Raw genomic sequence first — 24,862 nt, forward strand, 5'->3', positions numbered from 1 at the left:
TTGAGTCATGGCTACTTGTTAAACAGTCATCTCTGGCTGTCAGATGGTTTTTAGCTACTAAGCAATAGTTTCTTCATTTGAGCACATCCTAATGGTAAGTATTACTTGGCTTCCATATATTAAAAGGGATAGAACTCCAGAGCTGCTGCCCTCAGCACTTCACTTTCCACTATTTTGGGAAAGTTTGTACTGTGGCAGATTCTGCACTTTGGAGCAAATCTTATGCAGTGGTTTTTCTCATTACTGGTAAATGAGAGTGTCAGACACTCTTGATAATGCTACTGCATTATCCTCTGACCACCAATCTAGTAAAGTGCCTCATACGATCCATTAGTGGACAGCAGTGCCCCTTTTTAAGGAACCAATGATCTTGGTTAAAGTGTGGTGACTTGACATGAATAAAAATGTGCAACATACCTTAAATACGTGAAATGTTATGCCAGGTTTAGTTTTGGGTTCAGTGCATGTGGTAACTGTTAACTAACATTACAGCAGTGTTCATATCACTTGCTCACCACTGCAGAAGTTGCATGCCATTGATCTAGAAGCATCAGCATGAAATGAAGTCAAATTTCTTTACTTTTATTTCACTTAGAAATCATAACACACTACACATTGCATACAATCCACACGATTTAAAATGGGAAAACCTGAGAATGTATTGCAAAAAACTGTAATAGGTGTACTTTTGGTGCTATTGTCTAGAGCATTGTTATGCCAGCTAAAAGCTTTCAGTGACTGGTGATAACTGCCTTCTTGCGAGATCAGGTCTCTTCGACTGCCGCACGGACGGCACTTTCTAATATGGAGAGCCAAGTGGCTTTGTCTTCCTCGGTCTCTGTTGCACAAATCCATTGCCGTTTTGGTCCTTGCAGAACAAATGCATTTTTGATATCTGAAACCCAAGAAAGATGAAGCTTATTTTTACTTCTATAGACGAGAAGGGTTGTGGAAACATGTAATAGAAAATGGAAATACACAGATCATTCAACATCTGAAAAAGACCAGAGTGTCTATTGACACCACTGTATCAGCCAAAGAGTTGGAGGCGGGGCAGGACTCACAGCAAACAGAGTCTGTTTAAACGGCGCACTATTGCAAACAGTCTACAGAGTCTATTTTAAAGAGTCTAAAACTACAGCATCGTCTCTCGATAAAAGCAGGGTGATTCTCCACTTGCTGCATTTTGCTGGAGTTTAGTCAGATGATACAAATTATGTGCATAAAATCAATCCCAGTCCCAGACAGCAGTGCAGTCTCAAGGTGTGATTGACTGGGGAATTACCCATTCATCTCCATTCTGATTCCTGGGATGGCAGGACTGACGTATGAGGAGAGATTGGGTCGACTAAGCTTATATTCACTCGAGTTTGGAAGAATGAGAGGTGATCTCATCGAAACATAAAATTCTAACAGGACTAGACAGACTAGATGTTCCCGATGGCTGGGGAATCCATAACCAGGGGTCACAGTCTCAGGATACGGGGTATGCCATTTAGAAGCGAGATGAGGAGAAATTTCTTCACTCAGAGGGTGGTGAACCTGTGGAATTCTCTACCACAGAAGGCAGTGGAGGCCAAGTCATTAGATGTATTCAAGAAGGAGAGAGATATATTTCTTAATGCTAAAGGGATCAAGGGCTATGGGGAAAAAGTGGGAACAGGGTACTGAGTTAGACAATCAGCCATGATCATTTTGAATGGCCTACTCTTGCTCCTATTTTCTATGATTCTGGCCGAGATTAGTGGTGTCACTATAAGCAGCCGAGAAAGCCTGGTCCATGCTCCATCGGGACCCTTCGTTAAAACTAGTTTTGATGAAAGATCCCAGCTGAAAGATTTTCTCTTTCAGATGCTGACTGGCACACCCAGTGTATTCTCTGTCATTCTCCCATCTTTTTTTAAAATGTTGCATGTTTGTGTGCATGTGTGCGCAATCATCGAGGCAGCAAATGTGGCTGAGAAAGGAGGCAGTGCTCCACTTTTCCGCACCTGTTTATTGCTCTAGCCTCTGAGTGAGTTTGCCGGCCTGTTTTGATTTGCCATCAGTTTTCTGCTGCGGACCTTTACGCAGCAGGAACTTGAAGTGACGTTGGCCAAACTCATTGGATCGTGACCTTTACAACAATGACGAGAGAGAGGGAAGAAGAAAATGACATCAGTCTGGATTAAATTTGAACCCGGGTGCCAGCTTTGGCTCAGTGGTTAGCCCTCTCGCCTCCGAGTCAGAAGGTCATGGGTTCAAGTCCCACTCCAGAGACTTCAGTGCAAAACTCTCGGTGCAGTACTGAGGGAGTGCTACGCTGTCAGAGGTGCCGTCTTTTGGATGGAAAGCTGACCTAGAAATTGAATCGGGCACGATCTGGGTTCGGCAGTCGCTGCATGTGCCTCGAGGCCGTCATCAGGACCACAGAAGATCCGTATATTGTCGGAGAACTGCTGGCGACCAGTCGTGGCTCCAGAGGCAGCCTGTCAGGCGGAGCGAGTGGAGCAAGACCGGGTATCTGGGACGCCTGCCGAGGACAGCAGGTAAGTCCGGTTGGGGGGGAGGGCGAGTGCAGGCTGGCAGCGGGCCTTAGTTTCAATGTGATAACATTCAAGTCAGTAAAATTTTGTACTGACCTTTATGGTGACAGCCTCCAGTGGCTGTAAAGTGCTTTAAGAACATAAGGCCTACTCCTGCTCCTATTTCTTAAGGCCCATCAAGCCTGCTGCGCCATTCAATCAGATCATGGCTGATCTTCAACCTTTAGGATGTCCTGCGGTTATGAAAGGCGCTATATAAATGCAAGTCTTTCTAAGTTCCAGAGGTGAAAGCGTACTTCCTGCATTATAAACCCACTATAGCACACAGTTTTTTCCCCTTTGGGGTTTATCTTAAAATTCCCATGTTGGTCAGTGATTTATCTGGAATGACCTGTGAGAGTATGAGAATAGACTAGCGGCTAACATAAAAGGGGATCCCAAAGTCGTCTATATGCATATAAATAGTAAACGGGTAGTAAGAGGAGAGGTGGGGCTGATTAGGGACCAAAAAGGAGATCTACGTATGGAGGCAGAGGGCATGGCTGAGGTACTAAATGAGTACTTTGCATCTGTCTTCACCAAGGAAGATGCTGCTGCCAAAGTCACTGTAAAAGAGGAGGTAGAAGGTACTAGAAAGGCTGGCTGTACTTCAAGTAGATAAGTCACCCAGTCGGATGGGATGCATCCTAGGTTGCTGAGGGAAGTCAGGGTGGAAATTGCAGAGGTGTTGGTCGTAATCTTTCAATTCTCCTTAGATATAGGGATGATGCCAGAGGACTGGAGAATTGCAAATGTTACACCCTTGATCAAAAAAAGCATGTAAGGATAAACCCAGCAACTACAGGCCTGTCAGTTTAACCTCGGGGGTGGGGAAGCCTTTAGAAATGATAATCCGGGACAAAATTAACAGTCACTTGGACAAGTGTGGATTAATAAAGGAAAGCCAGCATGGATTTGTTAAAGGTAAATCGTGTTTAACTAACTTGATTGAGTTTTTTGATGAGGTAACAGAGGGGGTTGATGTGTATATGGACTTCCAAAAGGCGTTTGATAAAGTGCCACATAATAGGCTTGTCAGCAACTTGAAGCCCGTGGAATAAAGGGGGCAGTGGCAGCATGGATACGAAATTGGTTAAGTGACAGGAAACAGTAGTGGTGAACAGTTGTTTTTCAGACTGGAGGGAGGTGTACAGTGGTGTTCCCCAGGGGTCGGCATTAGGACCACTGATTTTTTTTTGATTATAAATGACTTGGACTTGGGTGTACAGGGCACAATTTCAAAATTTGCAGATCACACTAAACTTGGAAGTGCAGTGACAAAACAATGAAGAGGACAGTGATAGAGGACATAGACAGGCTGGTGGAATGGGCGGGCACATGGCAGATGAAATTTAACGCGGAGAAGTGCAAAGTGATATATTTTGGTAGGAAGAACAAGGAGAGGCAATATAAACTAAAGGGCACAATTCTAAAGGGGTGCAGGAACAGAGAACTGGGTTTATATGTGCACAAATCGTTAAAGGTGGTAGGACAGATTGAGAAAGTGGTTTTAAAAAGGAAGCATACGGGATCCCAGGCTTTATAAATAGAGGCATAGGGTACAAAAGCAAGGAGATTATGATGATCCTTTATAAAACACTGGTTTGGCCACAACTGGAGTATTGTGTCCCATTCTGGGCACCGCACTTTAGGAAGGAAGTGAAGGCCTTAGAGAGAGTGTAAAAAAGATTTACTAGAATGGTTCCAGAGATGAGGGACTTCAATTATGTGGAGGGACTGGAGAAGCTGGGGTGGTTCTCCTTTGAGCAGAGAAGGTTGAGGGGAGATTTGGTAGAAGTATTTAAAATCATGAAGGGTTTAGATAAGGTAAATAAAGAGAAACTGTTCCCATTGGCGGAAGGGTCGAGAACCAGAGGACACAGATTTAAGGTGAGTGGCAAAAGAACCAAAGGCAACATGAGAAAAAACTTTTTTAAGCAGCAAACTTTTTTACTTTTTTACGTAGTTATGATCTGGAATGCGCTGCCTGAAAGGGTGGTGGAAGCAGATTCAATCATAGCTTTCAAAAAGGAATTGGATAAATACTTGAAGGGAAAAAATTTGCATGGCTATGGGGAAAGAGCGGGGGAATGAATTGCTCTTGCAAAGAGCTGGCACGGGCTGAATGATTACAGCACAGAAGGCGGCCATTCTATGAATACTACTGGCACACCGATTAGGTGCAGATTGTCACTTTAATTGAGCGCCTATCTTCATGAGTCAGTTGGACAGTTTTTTAAAGTCTGACTGTTGTTGGCTTGAGCTGCTAGTCAATTTTCCCTCCAAGGAAACTTTCCTTGTAACTTAATTGCCTCAGGACTCCCAGAGTAATGCCAGTCCTCTATTTAAATATTCCCAGATCATATTTCTGTACACAGTGAATATTTCTCCCTGAGTAGTTTCTTTTCTGTCTCTCTCAATGTATGTCTCTTTCTTTGTCTCTGTTTCTTAATGTGTGTCTTTCTCAATATGTCTTTTTCTGTGTGTGTGTGTGTGTGTGTGTGTGTGTGTGTTTTAATGTATGTCTCTGTCTTGCTCTCTCTGCTCTAGCTCTCCAGTAAAGTACTGCTGCCAGCCATGCCCTGGCCAAATCACACCAACCCGGATCTCTGTCACTCTGCTCTCTGAGCTACTGCCCGAGCAGCAGGTACATTTTAAATCTGAGCTGGGGCTGTGGTAGGGCGACTGTACCTGACGTCAACGTCCCTTTGCTAAGAGCAGGGAAAATCCACCACGGTTCCTACTGTTGCTCTGGGATGACCCTGCTGTGCATTTGTGCGAACGTCTAGTGAGGCTGCTCCTCATGCCCAAAACAGCTCACTGTGCAACCTCATATGGACAAATGGCACTGCTGATCGAACTAGGAGAGAAAACTGGGACCAAAATTAAAACAATCCCTCACGCTGCCTTCATTACCAGCGTGAGACTGGGCAGCTACTCTCAGCATTCCTGCTGGCTGAAGGGATTCTGGCTGTGACTAAAACCTGCTTTGTCCCGTCCTATGAATCAATGCATGCAAACTGAATACAAGTGGGTAATGGAATACTGTTGCTGTACATTTGGAGTCTGGGACGTCTTCTATGAGAAGCCTGGGGAGGGCCACAGATGCCAAGAACTGGAGCGATGTCTTTGGACTTCGTTCAAACGGCAGATGAGAAACTGTTTTTGAGGCGAAAACAAGGGCATCGTTGAAAAGGAAGAGGCTCAGGTCACTAATGTGCTCGTAAATCCTGGGGAATAAAAACAAAATGTTTTTTAAATGATGCTGTTTAACACTGAATTATGTAATTGTGCATTTTATACTGGAGCTTGCTACATCTTGCGTCCTGAAGTTCATACCAATAAACAGTATATGACACAAGCTCTGGAATTCCCTGTCTAAATCCCTCCACCTCTCTCTCCTTACAACCCATCTCTTAAACCAAACTTTTCGGCGCCCCTCCCTGTTTGGCTGTGTTGATTTCTAAAAAAGAAGAAAGAACTTGCATTTATATAGTGCTTTTCACAACCTCAGGACGTCCCAAAGCGCTTTACAGCCAGTGAGGTACTTTTGAAGTATAATCGCTGTTGTAATGTAGGAAACGCAACAGCCAATTTGCACACAGCAAGAGCCCACAAACAACAATGTGATAATGACCAGATACCTGTTCTTTGGTGTTGGTTGAGGGATAAATATTTAGCTGGGACACCGGGAAGAACTCCCCTGTTCTTCTTCCAAATAGTGCCATGGGATCTTTTACATTCACCTGAGAGGGCAGACGGGACCTCGGTTTAACGTCTCGTACGAAAGACGACACCTCCGACAGTGCAGCGCTCCCTCAATACTGCACTGGTGCTTCTGTGAAGTGACTTGGGATGTTTTTCTACGTTTAAGGCACTATAGAAATGCAAGTTGTTGTTGGAGCTCCCCTACTTGGCTCAGTAAGTCGCAGGGTGATGTGCCGACTGGAACAATTGCTGATGGCAAGTGTCAGATTAATACCGAGGGGATGCAAGTTCATGATCTAAGGTCCCCACCATGGATGCGTTACCAATCCCGAGTACTGGCAGGGAAGCATTAGAGCCTCCTTGCAGTCAGGGAGGGGAAACCATCAATCCACTCTAGTGCACCTCCTGAAAGGCACTTAACAGAACAGAGGTTCTAGGACCAATGCCAACTTCTGGTCATCTTGGCTGGAGCAGTGTGTGTGATGCGTGAAGAGCAAGGAAAGGGGGAGGGAACAAAGTAACAATGGCAAATAACAGGAAAAGAGGAGAAATCTTTTCACGCAGAGGGTTGTTATGATCTGGAACGTACTACCTGAAAGGGTAGTGGAAGCAGATTCCATAGGAACTTTTAAAAGGCGATTGGACATGTACTCGATGATGACTAATTTGCAGCGTTATGGGGAAAAAGCTAGGGTGTAGGACTCATTGGACAGCTCTTTCAAAGAGTCGGCACAAGCATGATGGGCCGAATGGCTGCGGCCTCTGCTGTGGGATGCTATGAAAACAAAGTTTATGACTGCAGCGCTCTACACATTACCTTAAGGAAGCACAGATCTTTCTATCGGGGCTACTCATCTGAGCCACCTCCTGAACCTGGATCAGGTACCTATTTGCCTCCAGCAGGATCTGTAAGTGAAGCACATCCAGTTTATCAGCGGCTGCTTAAAATACTGCAAGGGCAATTCTAGCGCGACATAGCCCCAACCTTATAACCCCCTTCCTGCTCACCCCTTTAACAGGGACGCACTGCTAACATTGTAGGGAAGGGGTGGGGGTACTATCCAAACTCAAGGGTAGTTATTGTTTCTAATATTGGGCGGGGAATAATGATCTCACTCAAATAACTGGTGGGATATTGGTCTGTGGGCGATGAGCAAGGAGCTTCACCCATGGCCGGAGTGTTGAATCCCAGCGTAATGCACCTACCCAACCTAACTCAACACTAACACAGGATCGATCGAACCTGGGCTCAGCACCATATAGGATGGTGCAGTTAACTAAGCTATGGGAGCGCCCCACAGGACTGTAGGATGTTCTTTGTGTATTCTTTCATTATATTATACGTCATTTTTTTTTGTTCAGGGAATGGGGAAGAACTGATTAGTTTAAATCATAGAATCTTACAGCATAGAAGGAGGCCATTCTGCCCATCGTGCCTGTGCCAGCTCTTTGAAAAGAGCTACCCAATTAGTCCCACTCCCCTGCTCTTTCCCTCATAGCCCTGCAAATTATTTCCTTTCCAAGTATATATCCAGAGCCAAATGCTCAGAATCGGAACACTTTTTGTCAGCTGGGATCAGCCGTGAGCATTACACTGAATTACTTTGGAGTGCCGTTACTGCTGTTATGTAGGCAAACGTGGCGGCCAATTTGCGCACAGCACGGCCACACAAACGGCCCTGAGATGAAAAAACCATTCATCGGTACAAAGAGAAAAAACAAACTGCAAATTTGAAATGAAAGCAGAAAATGCTGGAAATACACAGCAGGTCCGTCCGTGCACATCAGGGAAGGTGGGAACGTCAAACAGGACGCCGAGGTTGCAAACAGTTAACTGCTCAGAGCACCTGAAGAGTTACACCCAAAGCGTTAATCTGTCCTTTCAGATGCTGACTTTATCCAGAGTAATGGAGCAAGTGTCAGCCCGGAGTTCCCATCTATTAGAGAGATTGTGGTACAGTCACTACCCATCTCCGCGTTAAGACACACTAATAACATTGCCTTTCCATTTTTTGATATATATAAATGGCAAACTATTTGCACAACCTTTCTTTAGCAACTAAAGGAAGCAGAGCAGCATCGATTTTTAAAAACTAAATTATGATGTAGTTATCTTCCGGCCTTGATAAGGTTTTGCATCAGTGCTGAAAAGGGTGCATTTAAAATACTACTAATGCACAGATACATGTCCCAGTATCATTCGCTGCAATGGGGTTCAGGTCTATTCATAGGCATCAGACAGATGGCCAACTATTGACTTACAGGAGTGCCAGCAATGCTTCCTTGAGCTTCCGCCATCTGCCGATCTCTCTCACTCCGCAGTTTCAGCTGTAACAGAAAGTGCCAGAAAATTCAAATCCTGTCAGAAAATCACATTTTCACATAATGCTGCTTCACGTAAAAAAACTACCTAGAATTTTACAGCACAGAAACAGGCCATTCGGCCCAACTGGTCCGTGCTGGTGTTTATGCTCCACACGAGCCTCCTCCCACCCCTCTTCGTCTCACCCTATCAACATATCCTTCTATTCCTTTCTCCCTCGTGTATTTATCCAACTTCCCCGTAAATGCATCTGTGCTATTCGCCTCAAGCTGTCCTCGTGGTAGCGAGTTCCACATTCTGACTGCTCTTCGGGTGTTTGGCAATTTTTTCTAAAGCGGTTGGAGAGGGTTACACAGTTGGGTGTCTCTATTGAGGAAGGAACCTGTTTCCAAGAGTGTTATAATAGATCTGCTGCATTACAGAATCCCCAGAATCGGACAGTGAGCGCCCAGCATCACTAGAGGCGTGTTCACAAACTCTCAATACTTCCAGGAGTGAAGCAGCAGCTTGTTTCCATTCCTCCCTGTTAACAAAGGATAATTTTTTATTTTTCTTCCCTCCTCTCCTGAAGGTGCTGATTCTTGCCGGGGTGTCGGATATCCTGCTACACCTCGGCCGAGTGGCCAATCTGCAGCATGCGTGTAGACAGTGATTGTCAGCAGGTTATTCAACTGTGGTGGCATCACAGCTAACCATAATCTTGTCGTCATCCAGCATCCACACGTGCGCACACGCATACGTACACGCACACGCATACGTACACATGCGTGCACTCATACGTACGCATGCACACATACATGCACACGCGCTGTGCATCCTGTAGATAGTACACACTGCTGGTGGTGGAGGGAGTGAATGTTTAAGGTGGTGGAAGGGCTGCCGATCAGGGCAGAGCTAATCGGACATGGGCCATTGGAAAGAGTGGTCCAAATGGCTTGTCCTCATTCCACAGTTTGTGTCTTATTAATGTATGGTGTGCACTATCGCCCCCAACTCAGCTCCGACATTAGCGTGGGGTCTCGTGGAATCATAATACAGCACAGAAGGAGGCCATTCAGCCCATCATGCCTGTGCCAGTGGGCTTCGTGTAATTTCAGTACTGGGACGGGATACAGGAGCTGGCAACGGCGACTCCAACCAACGCACGCACCTGCCGGATGTAATCCCGGAAGCACTTCAGGTTGCCAATGGCAGCGGTGAGGTCATCGTGGTCCGTGTGCTCGGCGGGAGTGTGCAGCCGCAGCGCGTACAACACTGTCACGTACTCCTCAAACCGGCCGCTGGGGCTCAGCAGCATCTCCTGAAGGCTGTAAAAAAAAACACACACACACGACGAGAGGCAACAGGACATCGCCACCATTCTGTGAAACACAAGCTCGCCTTTGTAAGGAATAAATGTCAACGGTGGGCTTACCTCAGCATTTTAGTCACCGCCGTCCGGTCGTGCCTGGTTAGGAATGCGCGGAAACCCGGGGTAGTGTTTCGACACTGAAAGAACGGTAAAGTAAAGGCTCCTGTTAATCAGTGAGAGCAGACACATCAGTCCAGTCTCTCCCCAATTCCCCTCCCCACCCTCTCGCTCCTCTCCTGAAGGTGTTGACTCTCTCAATGGGACACCGCTTCATGGCCATTGGTTCCCGTCAGCAACCTCACCCTCGTGGCCATTCTGAGCAGAGAAAGCCAAAGGAGGATTTAATGGAATCGTAGAACGATACAGCACAGAAGGAGGCTATTCGGCCCATCATGCCTGTGCCGGATCTATGAATCCAGTTCGTCCCACTCCCCCCCCCCCCCCCTCTTTCCCCATAGCCCTGCAAATTTTTCCTTTTCAAGTATATATCCAATTCCCTTTTGAAAGTTATTACTGAATCTGCTTCCACCGCCCTTTCAGGCAGCGAATTCCAGATCACAACAACTTTCTGCGTAAAATAACTTCTCCTCATCTCCTCCTCTGGTTCTTTTGCCAATTATCTTAAATCTGTGTCCTCCGGTTACCGACCCTCCTGCCAGTGGAAACAGTTTCTCCCTATCTACCCTAGCAAAACCCCTCATAATTTTGAACACCTCTATTAAATCTCCCCCTTAACCTTCTCTGCTCTAAATAGAACAATCCCAGTTTCTCCAATCTCTCCACATAACTGAAATCCCTCATCCCTGGTATCATTCTAGTAAATCTCCTCTGCACCCTCTCCAAGGCCTTGACAGCCTTCCTAAAGTGTGGTGCCCAGAATTGAACACAGTACTTCAGCTGAGGCCTGATCAGTGTTTTATAAAGGTTTAATGTGGGGAAATGTGAGGTTATTCACTTTGGTAGGAAGAATAGAAAAAACAGAATATTTTTTAAACGCTGAGAAACAATGAAATGTTGGTGTTCAGAGAGATTTGGGTGTCCTCATACAAGAAACAGAAAAAGTTAGTATGCAGGTACAGCAGGCAATTAGGAAAGCAAATGGCATGTTGGCCTTTATTGCAAGGGGGTTGGAGTACAAGAGTAAGGAAGTCTTACTACAGTTGTACAGGGCATTGGTGAGACCACACCTGGAGTACAGTGTACAGTTTTGGTCTCCTTATCTAAGGAAGGATATACTTGCCTTAGAGGCAGTGCAATGAAGTTTCACTAGATTAATTCCTGGGATGAGAGGGTTGACCTATGAAGAGAGTTTGAGTAAAATGGGCCTATACTCTCTGGAGTTTAGAAGAATGAGGGGTGATCTCATAGAAACATATAAGATTCTGAGGGGGCTCGACAGGGTAGATGCTGAGAGATTGTTTCCCCTGGCTGGAGAGTCTAGAACTGGGGGCATAGTCGCAGGATAAGGGGTCGGCCATTCAAGACTGAGATGAGGAGGAATTTCTTCATGTAGAGGGTTATGAATCTTTGGAATTCTCTACCCCAGCGGGCTGTGGATGCTGAGTTACTGAATATATTCAAAGCTGAGATAGATAGATTTTTGGACTCTAGGGGAATCAAGGGATATGGGGATCGGGCGGGAAAGTGGAGTTGAGGTCGAAGATCAACCATGATCTTATTGAATGGCGGAGCAGGCTCGAGGGGCCGTATGGCCTACTCCTCCTATTTCTTATGTTCTTATGTTTGACATAACTTCTTTCTTTGGTACTCTGTACCTCTATTTATAAAGTCCAGGATCCTGTATGCTTTTTTAACAGCCTTCTTAATTTGTCCTGCCACCTTCAAAGAATTGTGTACGTGCACCCCCAGGTCTCTCAGTTCCTGCACCCCCTTTAAAATTGTACCTTTTCGTTTATATTGCCTCTCCTCGTTCTTCCTACCAAGATGTATCATTTCACACAACCACATTTAATAGAGGTTTTTAAAATAATGAAGTGTTTTGATAGGGTGAATAGGGAAAGACTATTTTCCCTGGTAGAGGGGTCATCAATTTAAAACTATCACTAAGCAGTAGGGAGAGAGGTTTGAAGAAATGTCTTTACTCAGAGGACTGTCGGCACATAGAATGTTTTGTTGTACGGGAGTGGTTGAAGTAGAGACCATTGCATCTTTTAAGGGAAAAATGGATAAATATTTGAAGTGGAGGGAGATCTATAGGGAGAGAGCAAGGGCAGTGGGATTGCTCCAGCAAAGGGCCGACGCAATGAGGTGAACGGGCTCTTTCTGTGCTGTAAATTTCAACGTTTCATCATGTGTGAGCCCCAATAGTGCTGTCAGGCCATCCAACTGTTGGGGGACAGGGCACCTGAGCCCACTGTGTCCTCACCTGACACCGTCCTAGCCCAGGGCCACTGTAGTAGTCCCGACTGATGCCCTGACTGAGGTCGGCTAATCCAGCAGGGATCCAACCTGGGACTTTCTCGGCTTGCAGGATGCTGAGAATGAGCCTTTGAGTGATTAGAACAGCGTCTGTCTCTAATTTGAAGTAATGTCTCGAGGAATTGAAAGGCTGCTTCCTGCCCTAAAGAAATCTTGTGCAGACGGGTCCAGTAGCAGCAGCCATTAGGAGGAAACAGTACCTCTGAATCTGCCCTTTAATCTCATCAGCCACTCGCGTCTCATGGGTCATTCTGCTGTCGTCTCCCATTAGTGACGAGAAACACAGAGGCTCAACAGCAGGCACTGGAGGAGCCTGCCTCCTTCAGACTGGGCCTGCGGCTGAGAAACACCTTGGCCTTTTCCCCCCCCACCCCCCCACCCCGGTCAATCTCAGCCGCACATAAACTGGACTTGTTATTCTCTCGAGTTTAGGAGACTGAGGAGTGATCTGATCGAGGTTTTTGAAACTGTTAGAAGGATTCGATGGGCTAGATACGGAGAAACTAGTTCCTCTAGTGCAGGAACGAGGGGACACAATGATAAGATTAGAGCCAGGCCATTCAGGAGCGAAATCGGGAAGCGCTTTTTCTCGTACAAAAGGTGGTAGAAATCTGGAACTCTCTCTCCCCAAAAGGCTGGGGATGCTGGGGGACAATTGGAGCTTTCAAGACTGGATGGATAGATTTTTGTTAGGCAACGGGTATCAATGGATATGGAGCAAAGGCGGGTCAATGGAGTCAAGGTGACCACTTCAATAGTACTTCATTGGCTGTAAAGGGCTTTGGCACGTCCTGGGCGCTTTATAAATTCAAGTTTTTTCTTTCAGGGAAGGGAGCCTGTCACTCCTACCCGGTCTGGCCTACATCTGATTCCAATCCTCCACCATGGGACTCAATGCCCTCAGCGTTATTGGGCTGGCCAATAAATACTGCCTCGCCAGTGCACCCATAACCAGGCTCTAAATTGGGGTCAGAGTTGGCTGGTAACTGGAGTGTAATTTCAGGAGCTGCTGACTCTGAACTTATTGGATAGTTTGAGCCTTTCACGTGAGGCAGGATTACAGTTTCATCTGGAAATGGCTGACTCGAGGTCCCTTCCCCCACCTTCTCTCTGCGACACCAGCTCGCGCCCGAGACGGTCTCGCACCTTATCGACGGTTTTCAGGATGGCAGCGTAGTTGTTGAAGAAGTTGGTGTAATTTGTCAGTCTGGTGCTGAACTTGACGAAGACGCCGCCCAGACACTGCGACGGACCCCACTCACACAGACGGTCGGTCAGGTCGCCCAGTAAATCCCTACAACATTCAGCACAACATCCATTGTTAGCAGCATAGGAAAAGCAGGTGACTAACGGGACACGGATAACCAAGGGTTACAATCCACAATCTAATCCAGGGGTTCAGATGGTTCATATATAGAATAATGGCAACCTGGGGGTGAGTTACAGGCTGGAATCTAATCGAGGGGTTCAGATGGTTTATATATAGAATAATGGATACCCGGGAGTGAGTTACAGACTAGAATCTAATAGAGGGGTTCGGGGGGGTTTATATATAGAATAATGGATACCCGGGAGTGAGTTACAGGCTGGAACCTAATCGAGGGGTTCAGATGGTTTATATATAGAATAATGGATACCTGGGAGTGAGTTACAGACTGGAATCTTAATCGAGGGGTTCAGGTGGTTTATATATAGAATAATGGATACCCGGGAGTGAGTTACAGACTGGAATCTAATCGAGGGGTTCAAATGGTTTATATATAGAATAATGGATACCTGGGAGTGAGTTACAGACTGGAATCTTAATCGAGGGGTTCAGGTGGTTTATATATAGAATAATGGATACCCGGGAGTGAGTTACAGGCTGGAACCTAATCGAGGGGTTCAGATGGTTCATATATAGAATAATGGATACCCGGGAGTGAGTTACAGACTGGAATCTAATCGAGGGGTTCAGATGGTTCATATAGAGAATAATGTAGGGGACCCTAGGCTGGGTACACCCTGATATCTGGTAGATGTGTCACTGCGCTCGACAGAGCTCACTGAAGGCACTGGCACCTCAGCCCCCACTCTGGATTTCATACCATGTTGTGAGTTTGATAACCTTCCCTCCCACTCTGAAGAAAGTGTCAGCGTGTGAACCTGTGGAGATCCAGGATCGACAGGATGTCGGAAAAGATGACGTGGATGTTGGCGGTGCTCAGGATTGCGCGGTTGGAGGCCAGGGCTGCTCTGAGCGGAGCCCAGTAAAGGTCCTTAACAATCTCCAGGGTCTGCACGTAATCTCGCTCGCTTGACAAGGCCTCCCTGGCAAACTGCGTCCGATTCCCCACAAAGTCACCGAGCAGCCTTCTGTTCTGAAAAGAGTGGGAAAAGTCAAAAGGTGAGCGGGAAATAAAGGGGGATTTTTAAAAATATATTCATTCTTAGGGTGGCAAAGCCGGCATTTATTGCCCATCCCTGGTTCCCCCTTGAGAAGGTGGTGGTGAGCCGCCTTCTTGAACCGCTGCAGTCCGTGTGGTGAAGGTTCTCCCACAGTGCTGTTAGGAAGGGAGTTCCAGGATTTTGACCCAGCGACGATGAAGGAACGGCGATATATTTCCAAGTCGGGATGGTGTGTGACTTGGAGGGGAACGTGCAGGTGGTGTTGTTCCCATGCGCCTGCTGCCTTTGTCCTTCTAGGTGGTGGAGGTCGCGGGTTTGGGAGGTGCTGCAGTGCATCTTGAAAATAGGACACACTGTCTGCTCATGGCCATCAAGGCTCTGCCCTGGAAGCAGTGCCTCGAAATCTCAGTAATTATTCCTGGTCTGATGGAGTGGTATTATGGGATGTTAGGAACATTGGAAACCATGGAACCCGAAACAGCCAATCGCCCCATCAAACTTCCAGCTTCCACAGTCTACGTTCAATTGTCCAGGTCGTATACACTACTTCACCCCTTAATCTCTCTCTCTGTTTCGGAAAAGTTCCACATAAGTGATTCCCAAAGATCGTGAATTAAGTCTTTTGTGCATCTCACATGCCTCCAGTATTCAATTTTGATAGAGTAGATAGGGAGAAACTGTTTTCACTGGCAGGCGGGTTGATAACCAGAGTACAGAGATTTAAGATAATTGGCAAAAGAACCAGAGGGGAGATGAGGAGAATTTTTTTTTTAATGCAGTGAGTTTTTATGATCTGGAATGCACTGTCTGAAAGGGTGGTGGAAGCAGATTCAATAATAACTTTCAAAAGGAAATTGGATAAATACTTGAAAAGGAAACATTTTCAGGGTTCTGGGGAAAGAGCAGGAGGGAGTGGGACTAATTGGACAGCTCTTTCACCTTCACTACTGTATGATTTTATGATTTACTGCCCACTGCGGGCCACAATCCCCTCCGTCCTTCCCCCCCACCCCGACACCATCTCTCACCTCCCCCACCATCTCGCCCCACCACCCCCTCCCCGCCACCATCTCCCCTTCACCCGCCACCATCTCCCCCTTCTCTCCGCCACCATCTCCCCCTTCTCTCCGCCACCATCTCCCCCTCTCTCCGCCACCATCTCCCCCTCTCTCCGCCACCATCTCCCCTTCTCTCCGCCACCATCTCCCCCTCTCTCCGCCACCATCTCCCCTTCTCTCCGCCACCATCTCCCCTTCTCTCCGCCACCATCTCCCCTTCTCTCCGCCACCATCTCCCCTTCTCTCCGCCACCATCTCCCCTTCTCTCCGCCACCATCTCCCCCTCTCTCCGAAACCATCTCCCCTTCTCTCCGCCACCATCTCCCCTTCTCTCCACCACCATCTCCCCCTCTCTCCGCCACCATCTCCCCTTCTCTCCGCCACCATCTCCCCTTCTCTCCGCCACCATCTCCCCTTCTCTCCGCCACCATCTCCCCTTCTCTCCGCCACCATCTCCCCTTCTCTCCGCCACCATCTCCCCCCCTCCCCGCCACCATCTCCCCCTCTCTCCGCCACCATCTCCCCCTCTCTCCACCACCATCTCCCCCTTCTCTCCGCCACCATCTCCCCCTCTCTCCGCCACCATCTCCCCTTCTCTCCGCCACCATCTCCCCTTCTCTCCGCCACCATCTCCCCTTCTCTCCGCCACCATCTCCCCCCCTCCCCGCCACCATCTCCCCCTCTCTCCGCCACCATCTCCCCCTCTCTCCACCACCATCTCCCCTTCTCTCCACCACCATCTCCCCCTCTCTCCGCCACCATCTCCCCCTCTCTCCACCACCATCTCCCCCTGTCTCCACCACCATCTCCCCCTCTCTCCACCACCATCTCCCCTTCTCTCCACCACCATCTCCCCCTTCTCTCCGCCACCATCTCCCCTTCTCTCCGCCACCATCTCCCCTTCTCTCCGCCACCATCTCCCCCCCTCCCCGCCACCATCTCCCCCTCTCTCCGCCACCATCTCCCCCTGTCTCCACCACCATCTCCCCCTCTCTCCACCACCATCTCCCCTTCTCTCCACCACCATCTCCCCCTTCTCTCCGCCACCATCTCCCCCTCTCTCCGCCACCATCTCCCCTTCTCTCCGCCACCATCTCCCCTTCTCTCCGCCACCATCTCCCCTTCTCTCCGCCACCATCTCCCCCCCTCTCCACCACCATCTCCCCCTGTCTCCACCACCATCTCCCCCCCTCCCCGCCACCATCTCCCCCTCTCTCCGCCACCATCTCCCCCTCTCTCCGCCACCATCTCCCCCTCTCTCCGCCACCATCTCCCCTTCTCTCCGCCACCATCTCCCCTTCTCTCCGCCACCATCTCCCCTTCTCTCCGCCACCATCTCCCCCCCTCTCCACCACCATCTCCCCCTGTCTCCACCATCTCCCCCTCTCTCCACCACCATCTCCCCTTCTCTCCACCACCATCTCCCCCTTCTCTCCGCCACCATCTCCCCCTCTCTCCGCCACCATCTCCCCTTCTCTCCGCCACCATCTCCCCCTCTCTCCGCCACCATCTCCCCCTGTCTCCGCCACCATCTCCCCCTCTCTCCGCCACCATCTCCCCCTGTCTCCGCCACCATCTCCCCCTCTCTCCGCCACCATCTCCCCCTTCTCTCCGCCACCATCTCCCCCTCTCTCCACCACCATCTCCCCTTCTCTCCGCCACCATCTCCCCCTCTCTCCACCACCATCTCCCCCTTCTCTCCTCCACCATCTCCCCCTCTCTCCGCCACCATCTCCCCCTCTCTCCACCACCATCTCCCCCTCTCTCCGCCACCATCTCCCCCTCTCTCCGCCACCATCTCCCCCTTCTCTCCGCCACCATCTCCCCCTCTCTCCGCCACCATCTGCCCCTTCTCTCCTCCACCATCTCCCCCACCCCAACAACACAGGAAAACATTGATCTTTGTGGAGTGTTTGACCCGTGCAGTTTTGTGCTATCGTTTTTCACCTCCCACACTTAAATTCCCAACCAGCTGAGGCACCAGTTCAAAGGCGGGTTTCACAGTCCATGCCACACTAGAATGTTTGATCAGCAAACTGCCCTCCGCCTCATCGATGCACAATATTCACACGCACGCACGCACGCACGCACGCACACGCCGCACGGTGTGGAGAAACCGATCTGAGTGCTCACCAGCCGGCTCAGCACCTGGAAGGTCTCCTCCTGCTCCTGAAGGTGCCGCGAGGCAGGCTCCACGCACCCGGCTTCTGCCCCTTCTCCTTCCTGCCGGGAAAAAGAGAGGGAAACCAACACGGTTGAATAGCAGGGTTCTCCCATCCTGCCCCTCTCGGTTTCAACTCCCGTGGGGCACGGTTCCACAGACACCCGTAGCCTTCCAGTCCTGCAGCCGAGTGGCCGCTCGCCATGCTTCAGTTAGGCAGCGAGGATTGTTTCGTTATTCAACTGCGGGTTGCATCACAGCAGAGCCCAATCCTATTCTCGCCTGACCACCGTGTTGGTGTACGTTCCAGCAGGGGGTCACTGGATTGTTATCAAAGGGGAAAACCCCTGGCTGATAACACCACCCCCCCCCCCTAGCCCAGGGGTGCTGAGAAAGAAAAAAAATTGCATTTATGTAGCACCTTTCCCATCCTCAGAACATCCCACAGCTCTTTAGAGCCAATGAAGTACTTTTTTGAAGTGTAGTCACTGATGTAAAGTAGGAAACACAGCAGCTAATTTTTGCACAGCAAGATCCCACAAACAGCAATGTGAAAATGACCAAATAATCAGTTTTAATGACATTGGTCAAGGGATAAATATTGGCCAGGACACCTCCCCTGCTCTTCTTCCATTAGTGCCGTGGGATCTTTTATATCCACCTGAGAGGGCCAGCAGGGCCTTGGCATGACATTTCATCTGAGAGACTGCACCTCCAACAGTGCAGCACTCCCTCAGTGCTGCACTGAAGTGTCAGCTTAGATTTTGTGCTCAAGAAATGGGTGAGATCCTGAATGAATATTTCACATCGGTATTTACGGTTGAGAAAGGCATGGGTGTTAGGGAACTTGGGGAAATAAATAGTGATGTCTTGAGGAGTGTACATATTACAGAGAGGGAGGTGCTGGAAGTCTTAATGCGCATCAAGGTAGATAAATCTCCGGGACCTGATGAAATGTATCCCAGGACGTTATGGGAGGTTAGGGAGGAAATTGCGGGTCCCCTAGCAGAGATATTTGAATCATCCACCGTTACAGGTGAGGTGCCTGAAGATTGGAGGGTAGCAAATGTTGTGCCTTTGTTTAAGAAGGGCGGCAGGGAAAAGCCTGGGAACTACAGACCAGTGAGCCTGACATCTGTAGTGGGTAAGTTGTTAGAGGGTATTCTGAGGGACAGGATCTACAGGCATTTGGAGAGGCAGGGACTAATTAGGAACAGTCAGCATGGTTTTGTGAGAGGAAAATCATGTCTCACGAATTTGATTGAGTTTTTTGAAGGGGTAACCAAGAAGATAGATGAGGGCTGTGCAGTAGACGTGGTCTACATGGACTTCAGCAAAGCATTTGACAAGGTACCGCATGGTAGGTTGTTACATAAGGTTAAATCTCATGGGATCCAAGGTGAGGTAGCCAATTGGATACAAAATTGGCTTGACGACAGAAGACAGAGGGTGGTTGTAGAGGGTTGTTTTTCAAACTGGATGCCTGTGTCCAGCGGTGTGCCTCAGGGATCGGTGCTGGGTCCGCTGTTATTTGTTATTTATATTAATGATTTGGATGAGAATTTAGGAGGCATGGTTAGTAAGTTTGCAGATGACACCAAGATTGGTGGCATTGTGGACAGTGAAGAAGGTTATCTGGGATTGCAACGGGATCTTGATCAATTGGGCCAGTGGGCCGATGAATGGCAGATGGAGTTTAATTTAGATAAATGTGAGGTGATGCATTTTGGTAGATCGAATCGGGCCAGGACCTACTCCGTTAATGGTAGGGCGTTGGGGAGAGTTATAGAACAAAGAGATCTAGGAGTACAGATTCATAGCTCCTTGAAAGTGGAGTCACAGGTGGATAGGGTGGTGAAGAAGGCATTCGGCATGCTTGGTTTCATTGGTCAGAACATTGAATGCAGGAGTTGGGATGTCTTGTTGAAGTTGTACAGGGCATTGGTGAGGCCACACTTGGAGTACTGTGTACAGTTCTGGTCACCCTATTATAGAAAGGATATTATTAAACTAGAAAGAGTGCAGAAAAGATTTACTAGGATGCTACCGGGACTTGATGGTTTGTCTTACAGGGAGAGGTTAGACAGACTGGGACTTTTTTCCCTGGAGAGTAGGAGGTTAAGGGGTGATCTTATAGAAGTCTATAAAATAATGAGGGGCATAGATAAGGTCGATAGTCAAAATCTTTTCCCAAAGGTAGGGGAGTCTATAACGAGGGGGCATAGATTTAAGGTGAGAGGGGAGAGATACAAAAGGGTCCAGAGGGGCAATTTTTTCACTCAAAGGGTGGTGAGTGTCTGGAACGAGCTGCCAGAGGCAGTAGTAGAGGCGGGTACAATTTTGTCTTTTAAAAAGCATTTGGACAGTTACATGGGTAAGATGGGTATAGAGGGATATGGGCCAAGTGCAGGCAATTGGGACTAGCTTAGTGGTATAAACTGGGCGACATGGACATGTTGGGCCGAAGGGCCTGTTTCCATGTTGTAACTTCTATGATTCTATAAGTCTCTGGAGTGGGGCTTGAACCCACTGACTGACTGACTTAAGGGGCAAGACTGCTACCCACTGAGATACAGCTGACACCTGAGGCCTTTCAAATCACTTCCCTGTAACTCAATACAGGCCAGATACCAAGTCCGGAACCTTCCTGGTCTCTATGGGACACTGTCGTTCTGGGTAATGTACTCACTAAGCTCCCTATTGTTCATCTGCTGTTGCTGAATGTTCCTGAACTGGAAGCCCTTTACTCAAGATCATCCCTCATTCCCACACACATCAGTGATTATGAACGTTAATACTGAATCGAGTGAGTGCACCTTCACCAGGTCAATCCCTCCATCACCCTCGGTCAGGAATGTTTCACCAGGTTTTAATAACGTACTCTTCCTAGATCTGCTCATAAGGAAGGTGGAGAGAAATTCCAGAGGGTTCACCTGAAAAATAAGCAAAACATTGCACTTTGGTTCCATTTAAATCACCCCCGGTGCCCCCCGGTGCCAATTATCTTAAATCTGTGTTCTCTGGTTACCGACCCTCCCGCCAATGGGAACAGTTTCTCCCTATCTACTCTATCAAAACCCTTCATGATTTTGAACACCTCTATCAAATCTCCCCTTAACCTTCTCTGCTCTCAGGAGAACAACCCCATCTTCTCCAGTCTCTCCACATAACTGAAGTCCCTCATCCCTGGCACCAATCTAATCTTTAATAGTTTATCCCCGATTGTTTCCACCTGCACTTACCTGTTTTTCGCTTGACATTGTGATCAGTCCTTCAGTTAAAGCTTGAGCAGTTTCCTGATTCTCCTGGACCTTTCCTGGGCTCATTGCATCAAACATTAGCTGTCCTACAGGTAAGTAAAGCACACAAATTACACAGTCCACCAGACTGGCTTAAAACGGCGTCAGGTTTTAATCGTCTCACCCGCACTGACATATTTTACACTTTATGTAACTCAAGTTTCAGAAGTTGCACACTGACTGTAAGTTATGGTGCTCAGGGAGAGGAAAGTAGGGGAACAGGAACTGAGTGAAACAGAGAACGGAGGAAAGAAATAAAAAGGGCATCAGGAGAGGCAACGAAGGTCAATGGAAATAACAGGATGGGCTTAAAAAAAATGAGGAGGAGGGTAAGAGAGAGGGAAAAGAACGAGAAAAGGGAAAGAGGAAAACGGGGGAAAGGAAGGGAAAAAAGGTAAGGAGAGAGGGGGAAGAGGAGCGAGAAAGATTAAGGAGGAAAAAAAGAAGATGCTAGGGAATGAGAGAGAAAAGAGGAGAAAGAGAGAAAGGGAAAGAGAAAAGTGGCGAGGGAGAAAGTGGAAAAAAAACCAGAACGAAAAGGGGAGAGAAAGACGGATGTGTGAAATCCCTACAATACTCTTCCACATGAATTTCCCTCATTACTTTCAGAGCGCCACTGTATTTCATTTTGGGAGGGAGAGAGTCAGCGATTATGTACAAGGAAGCTGGTGAGATTTCCACTGCACAAATTATAAGATTAGCTGAAAACATCCCCGGCAACTTCACAAGTATTGAGCATTTAAACATTTAGCGGACAACGAGGAATAAAATGGGTTTGAAATCTTACCGGTCATCCTCCCACAGATATCCTTCCGCAGGCCCCTCAGGTACGGCTTGATCTGTTTGCGGACGGTTCTCAGGGCCTCCTCCAGAACGTGTGCCATCCTGCTCCAGCCCTGCAGCTTCTCCATGTTGAAGTATGTGGCTGGGGGAGCCGGGTCCTCGTGCTCCCACAGCCACTCGCTGAGGACTGACAGCCAACAGAGCAAACACTCAAACTTACCGCGAGAGAAGCTCGAGCATTATTAACGCATGGGAACAGCAGTGTCCTTAGTGAATGCTCACGTGTCCTAACTGGCACCAAGTCCCGCTCACCCATCACCCCCTGTGCTCGCTGACCTGTATTGGCTTCCGCTCTGCCACTGCCTCCACTTTAAAATTCTCATCCTTGTTTTCAAATCCCTCTGTGGCCTCACCCTTCCCTGTCTCTGCAACCTTCTGCAGCCCTACAACCCTCCGAGATCTCTGCGTTCCTCCAACTCTGGCCTCTTGTGCATCCCCCACTTCCATCACCCCACCATTGGTGGCCGTGCCTTCATCCGCCTACGTTCTAAACTCTGGAATTCCCTCCCTAAACCTCTCCACCTCTCTCTCATCCATTAAGACGCTCCTTAGAACCTACCTCTGTGACCAAGCTTTTGGTCACCTGTCCTAATATCTCCTTATGGGGCTTGGTGTCAGATTTTGTTTGATCACGCTTCTGTGGAGCGCCTTGGGGCGTTTTACTACGTTAAAGGCGCTATATAAATGCAAGTTACTGTTGTTCACGTGTTTTATATTGAGAAACTAAAACTGAAGAACCAAAGCCCATAATGCACGGGATAGAACACAGGGGACACACAACCCTGCACGGGCATTTCAACCCATCAGTAGCCTTTGCCAAGGCGGAAGGGGGAGGGGCTCTAAAGGGACACCCAAGGTGCAGGCGCCAGTCTGCTGGCAAGTGAGGGAGAGAAGCCCAACGCTCGATCCCTGTCTGATGGCTGCTGAAGTGGAGGTGGTGATTTACCTGGTGATTGCCACTTGATCGCCATTCCCCTTTATTCAGGGTTGCAGCTGGGCCTGGAAGGAGATGGAGGCAGGTTTGAGGCTACAGGTGACCAGGGCAGTCATTCGCTGAGCCACAGCCCTACGCACACCGTCCGCTGTAAGGGCACCGTCTGCATGCGGTCCTCTGCTGTCCCTGACCCCACGAGGACAGTTCCCCCGCCCCCACACCCCACCAGTGCTTGTTGCCAGTTACGTGTAAGGGTGCTCACCGGTCTGGTGGGTGGTACCTCGATGAGTGCACCATCATCCGTTGGTCACCCTGACGTGCCTTCGTTCATCCAGCACCACCGAAAGCAGGGCATACTGTGATTGGGTTCCGCCAAAGAACCTTCCAGCGAACGGTTCCTCGGGCAACCGCGGTCCTGCTGTCCCAACATCCCCTGGGAATCGGAGCCTCCACATGCGCCAATCCGTGCCCCAGTGAGATACGTGCATAGTGGAGTCCCGCCCACTTTTCCCACCTGACACTTGGGCAGGTCCGAGCGGACAATCCAGGCCAACTAAAGCACGTGGAGGACCTAGACGGTTCCATCGCAGTATTTATACAACTGTTCAACGTGGATGGCTTTGCCCAGAATGCCTACCCTGGTTGGGGACCAAACTGAGCAATAGGTCAGTTGCAAGGATATAACGGCGATATAAGGTACTCACTGCGCTGGTAGGATCCAGTCAGTATCCCAGTAGGTGCACTGTAGCTCAGACCAGTCAGTGCAGAGAGCTGGGACAGGAGTTCCATCCCTGCCTCTGGCCACAGAGAAAGACGGATTAAAATCAGAAACAAAATAAGGGATGTTCAGAATGTAAGAACTTTTGGGAACAGGAAGAGGCCGTTAGGCCCAACAAGCCCCCCCCCTCTCCCTCTGGTAGGTATGAACCAGAAATTCAGTATTGTCCAATGCGTCAGCCACATGTGGAGAATTGGGAATCCGGATGTGGATAATCGATGATCCAGATGTGGCTGCTGATCCACACATTGCTAATTTGTGATCCAGATATGGCTAATTGGGAATCCAGATGTGGTTAATTGGTGATCCAGATGCAGATAATTGGGAATCCAGATGTAGCTAATTGCATTGATGATTAGTAAATTAAAAATGAGTAACAGACACTGTCATCGAGCGTGTAATCTCAATACCCATATCCGCACGGCGTGTGTATGTGAACTTTGATATTTTAGTGCGTTTGTTGGTAAAATGGTCAGACAAAAAGCAGAATGTGCGAGTGTTTTTTGATGGTTGTGTTTTGTTTCCTTGATTATGAATGGTGTAGATGTTAAGTAAATACACACACGTGAAGTACGTTTACCTGTGCGGTGTGAGTGTGTGTGAGACTTTTTCTACTAAAATGAGTGCAAGTGACTAAAACTTTGTTGCCGTAGCCTGACCTGTGGCTAGTCAGCGATTTCTATTGGACAAAACCGATCTAGTTGCCTTTTCAACCTGTTCATTTCTATGAACCGGTGCCATTCCCTGCTAGCTTACACCGCCAGACTCCCCATCGCCGTGTGACCATATTTCAGTGAGGGGTCAACACCTCCAGTGGGGGCAGGGCACTGGACTCCTTCAGGAAACAGCTGGGGTGCTGTAACGAGAACATGGCAGGGTTTGGTATTTGGGAACTATGGGATGGGCCAACGTGTAACAGAATTGCAAACCCATGATGCAAATTCACCTCTGGTCCCTTTGCTAAAGAGGGTGGTTGTAGAGGGTTGTGTTTCAAACTGGAGGCCTGTGACCAGCGG

At 48.4% G+C, this 24,862-nt stretch overlaps 1 protein-coding gene across 1 annotated transcript in view; it reads right to left on the reverse strand.

Annotated features, from left to right (window-relative positions):
* Positions 1-610: 610 nt before the first annotated feature.
* Positions 611-24,862, reverse strand: part of LOC137324127 (epithelial cell-transforming sequence 2 oncogene-like) — a 42,450-nt gene continuing 18,198 nt past the window's right edge. Inside the window, exons 11-23 of the mRNA XM_067988266.1 lie at positions 23,773-23,865; positions 22,079-22,261; positions 21,235-21,338; positions 20,809-20,925; positions 17,965-18,054; positions 14,531-14,745; positions 13,532-13,679; positions 10,010-10,083; positions 9,746-9,902; positions 8,535-8,600; positions 7,090-7,178; positions 5,622-5,794; positions 611-895 (exon numbers count right to left, since the gene is read on the reverse strand). Coding sequence (XP_067844367.1) covers positions 765-895; positions 5,622-5,794; positions 7,090-7,178; positions 8,535-8,600; positions 9,746-9,902; positions 10,010-10,083; positions 13,532-13,679; positions 14,531-14,745; positions 17,965-18,054; positions 20,809-20,925; positions 21,235-21,338; positions 22,079-22,261; positions 23,773-23,865 — 1,640 coding nt within the window. The 3' untranslated portion in view covers positions 611-764. The remainder of the gene's footprint in view (positions 896-5,621; positions 5,795-7,089; positions 7,179-8,534; positions 8,601-9,745; positions 9,903-10,009; positions 10,084-13,531; positions 13,680-14,530; positions 14,746-17,964; positions 18,055-20,808; positions 20,926-21,234; positions 21,339-22,078; positions 22,262-23,772; positions 23,866-24,862) is intronic.

The sequence above is a fragment of the Heptranchias perlo genome, chromosome 8 (genome assembly GCF_035084215.1).
Source record: "Heptranchias perlo isolate sHepPer1 chromosome 8, sHepPer1.hap1, whole genome shotgun sequence".
NCBI classification, from domain to species: domain Eukaryota; kingdom Metazoa; phylum Chordata; class Chondrichthyes; order Hexanchiformes; family Hexanchidae; genus Heptranchias; species Heptranchias perlo.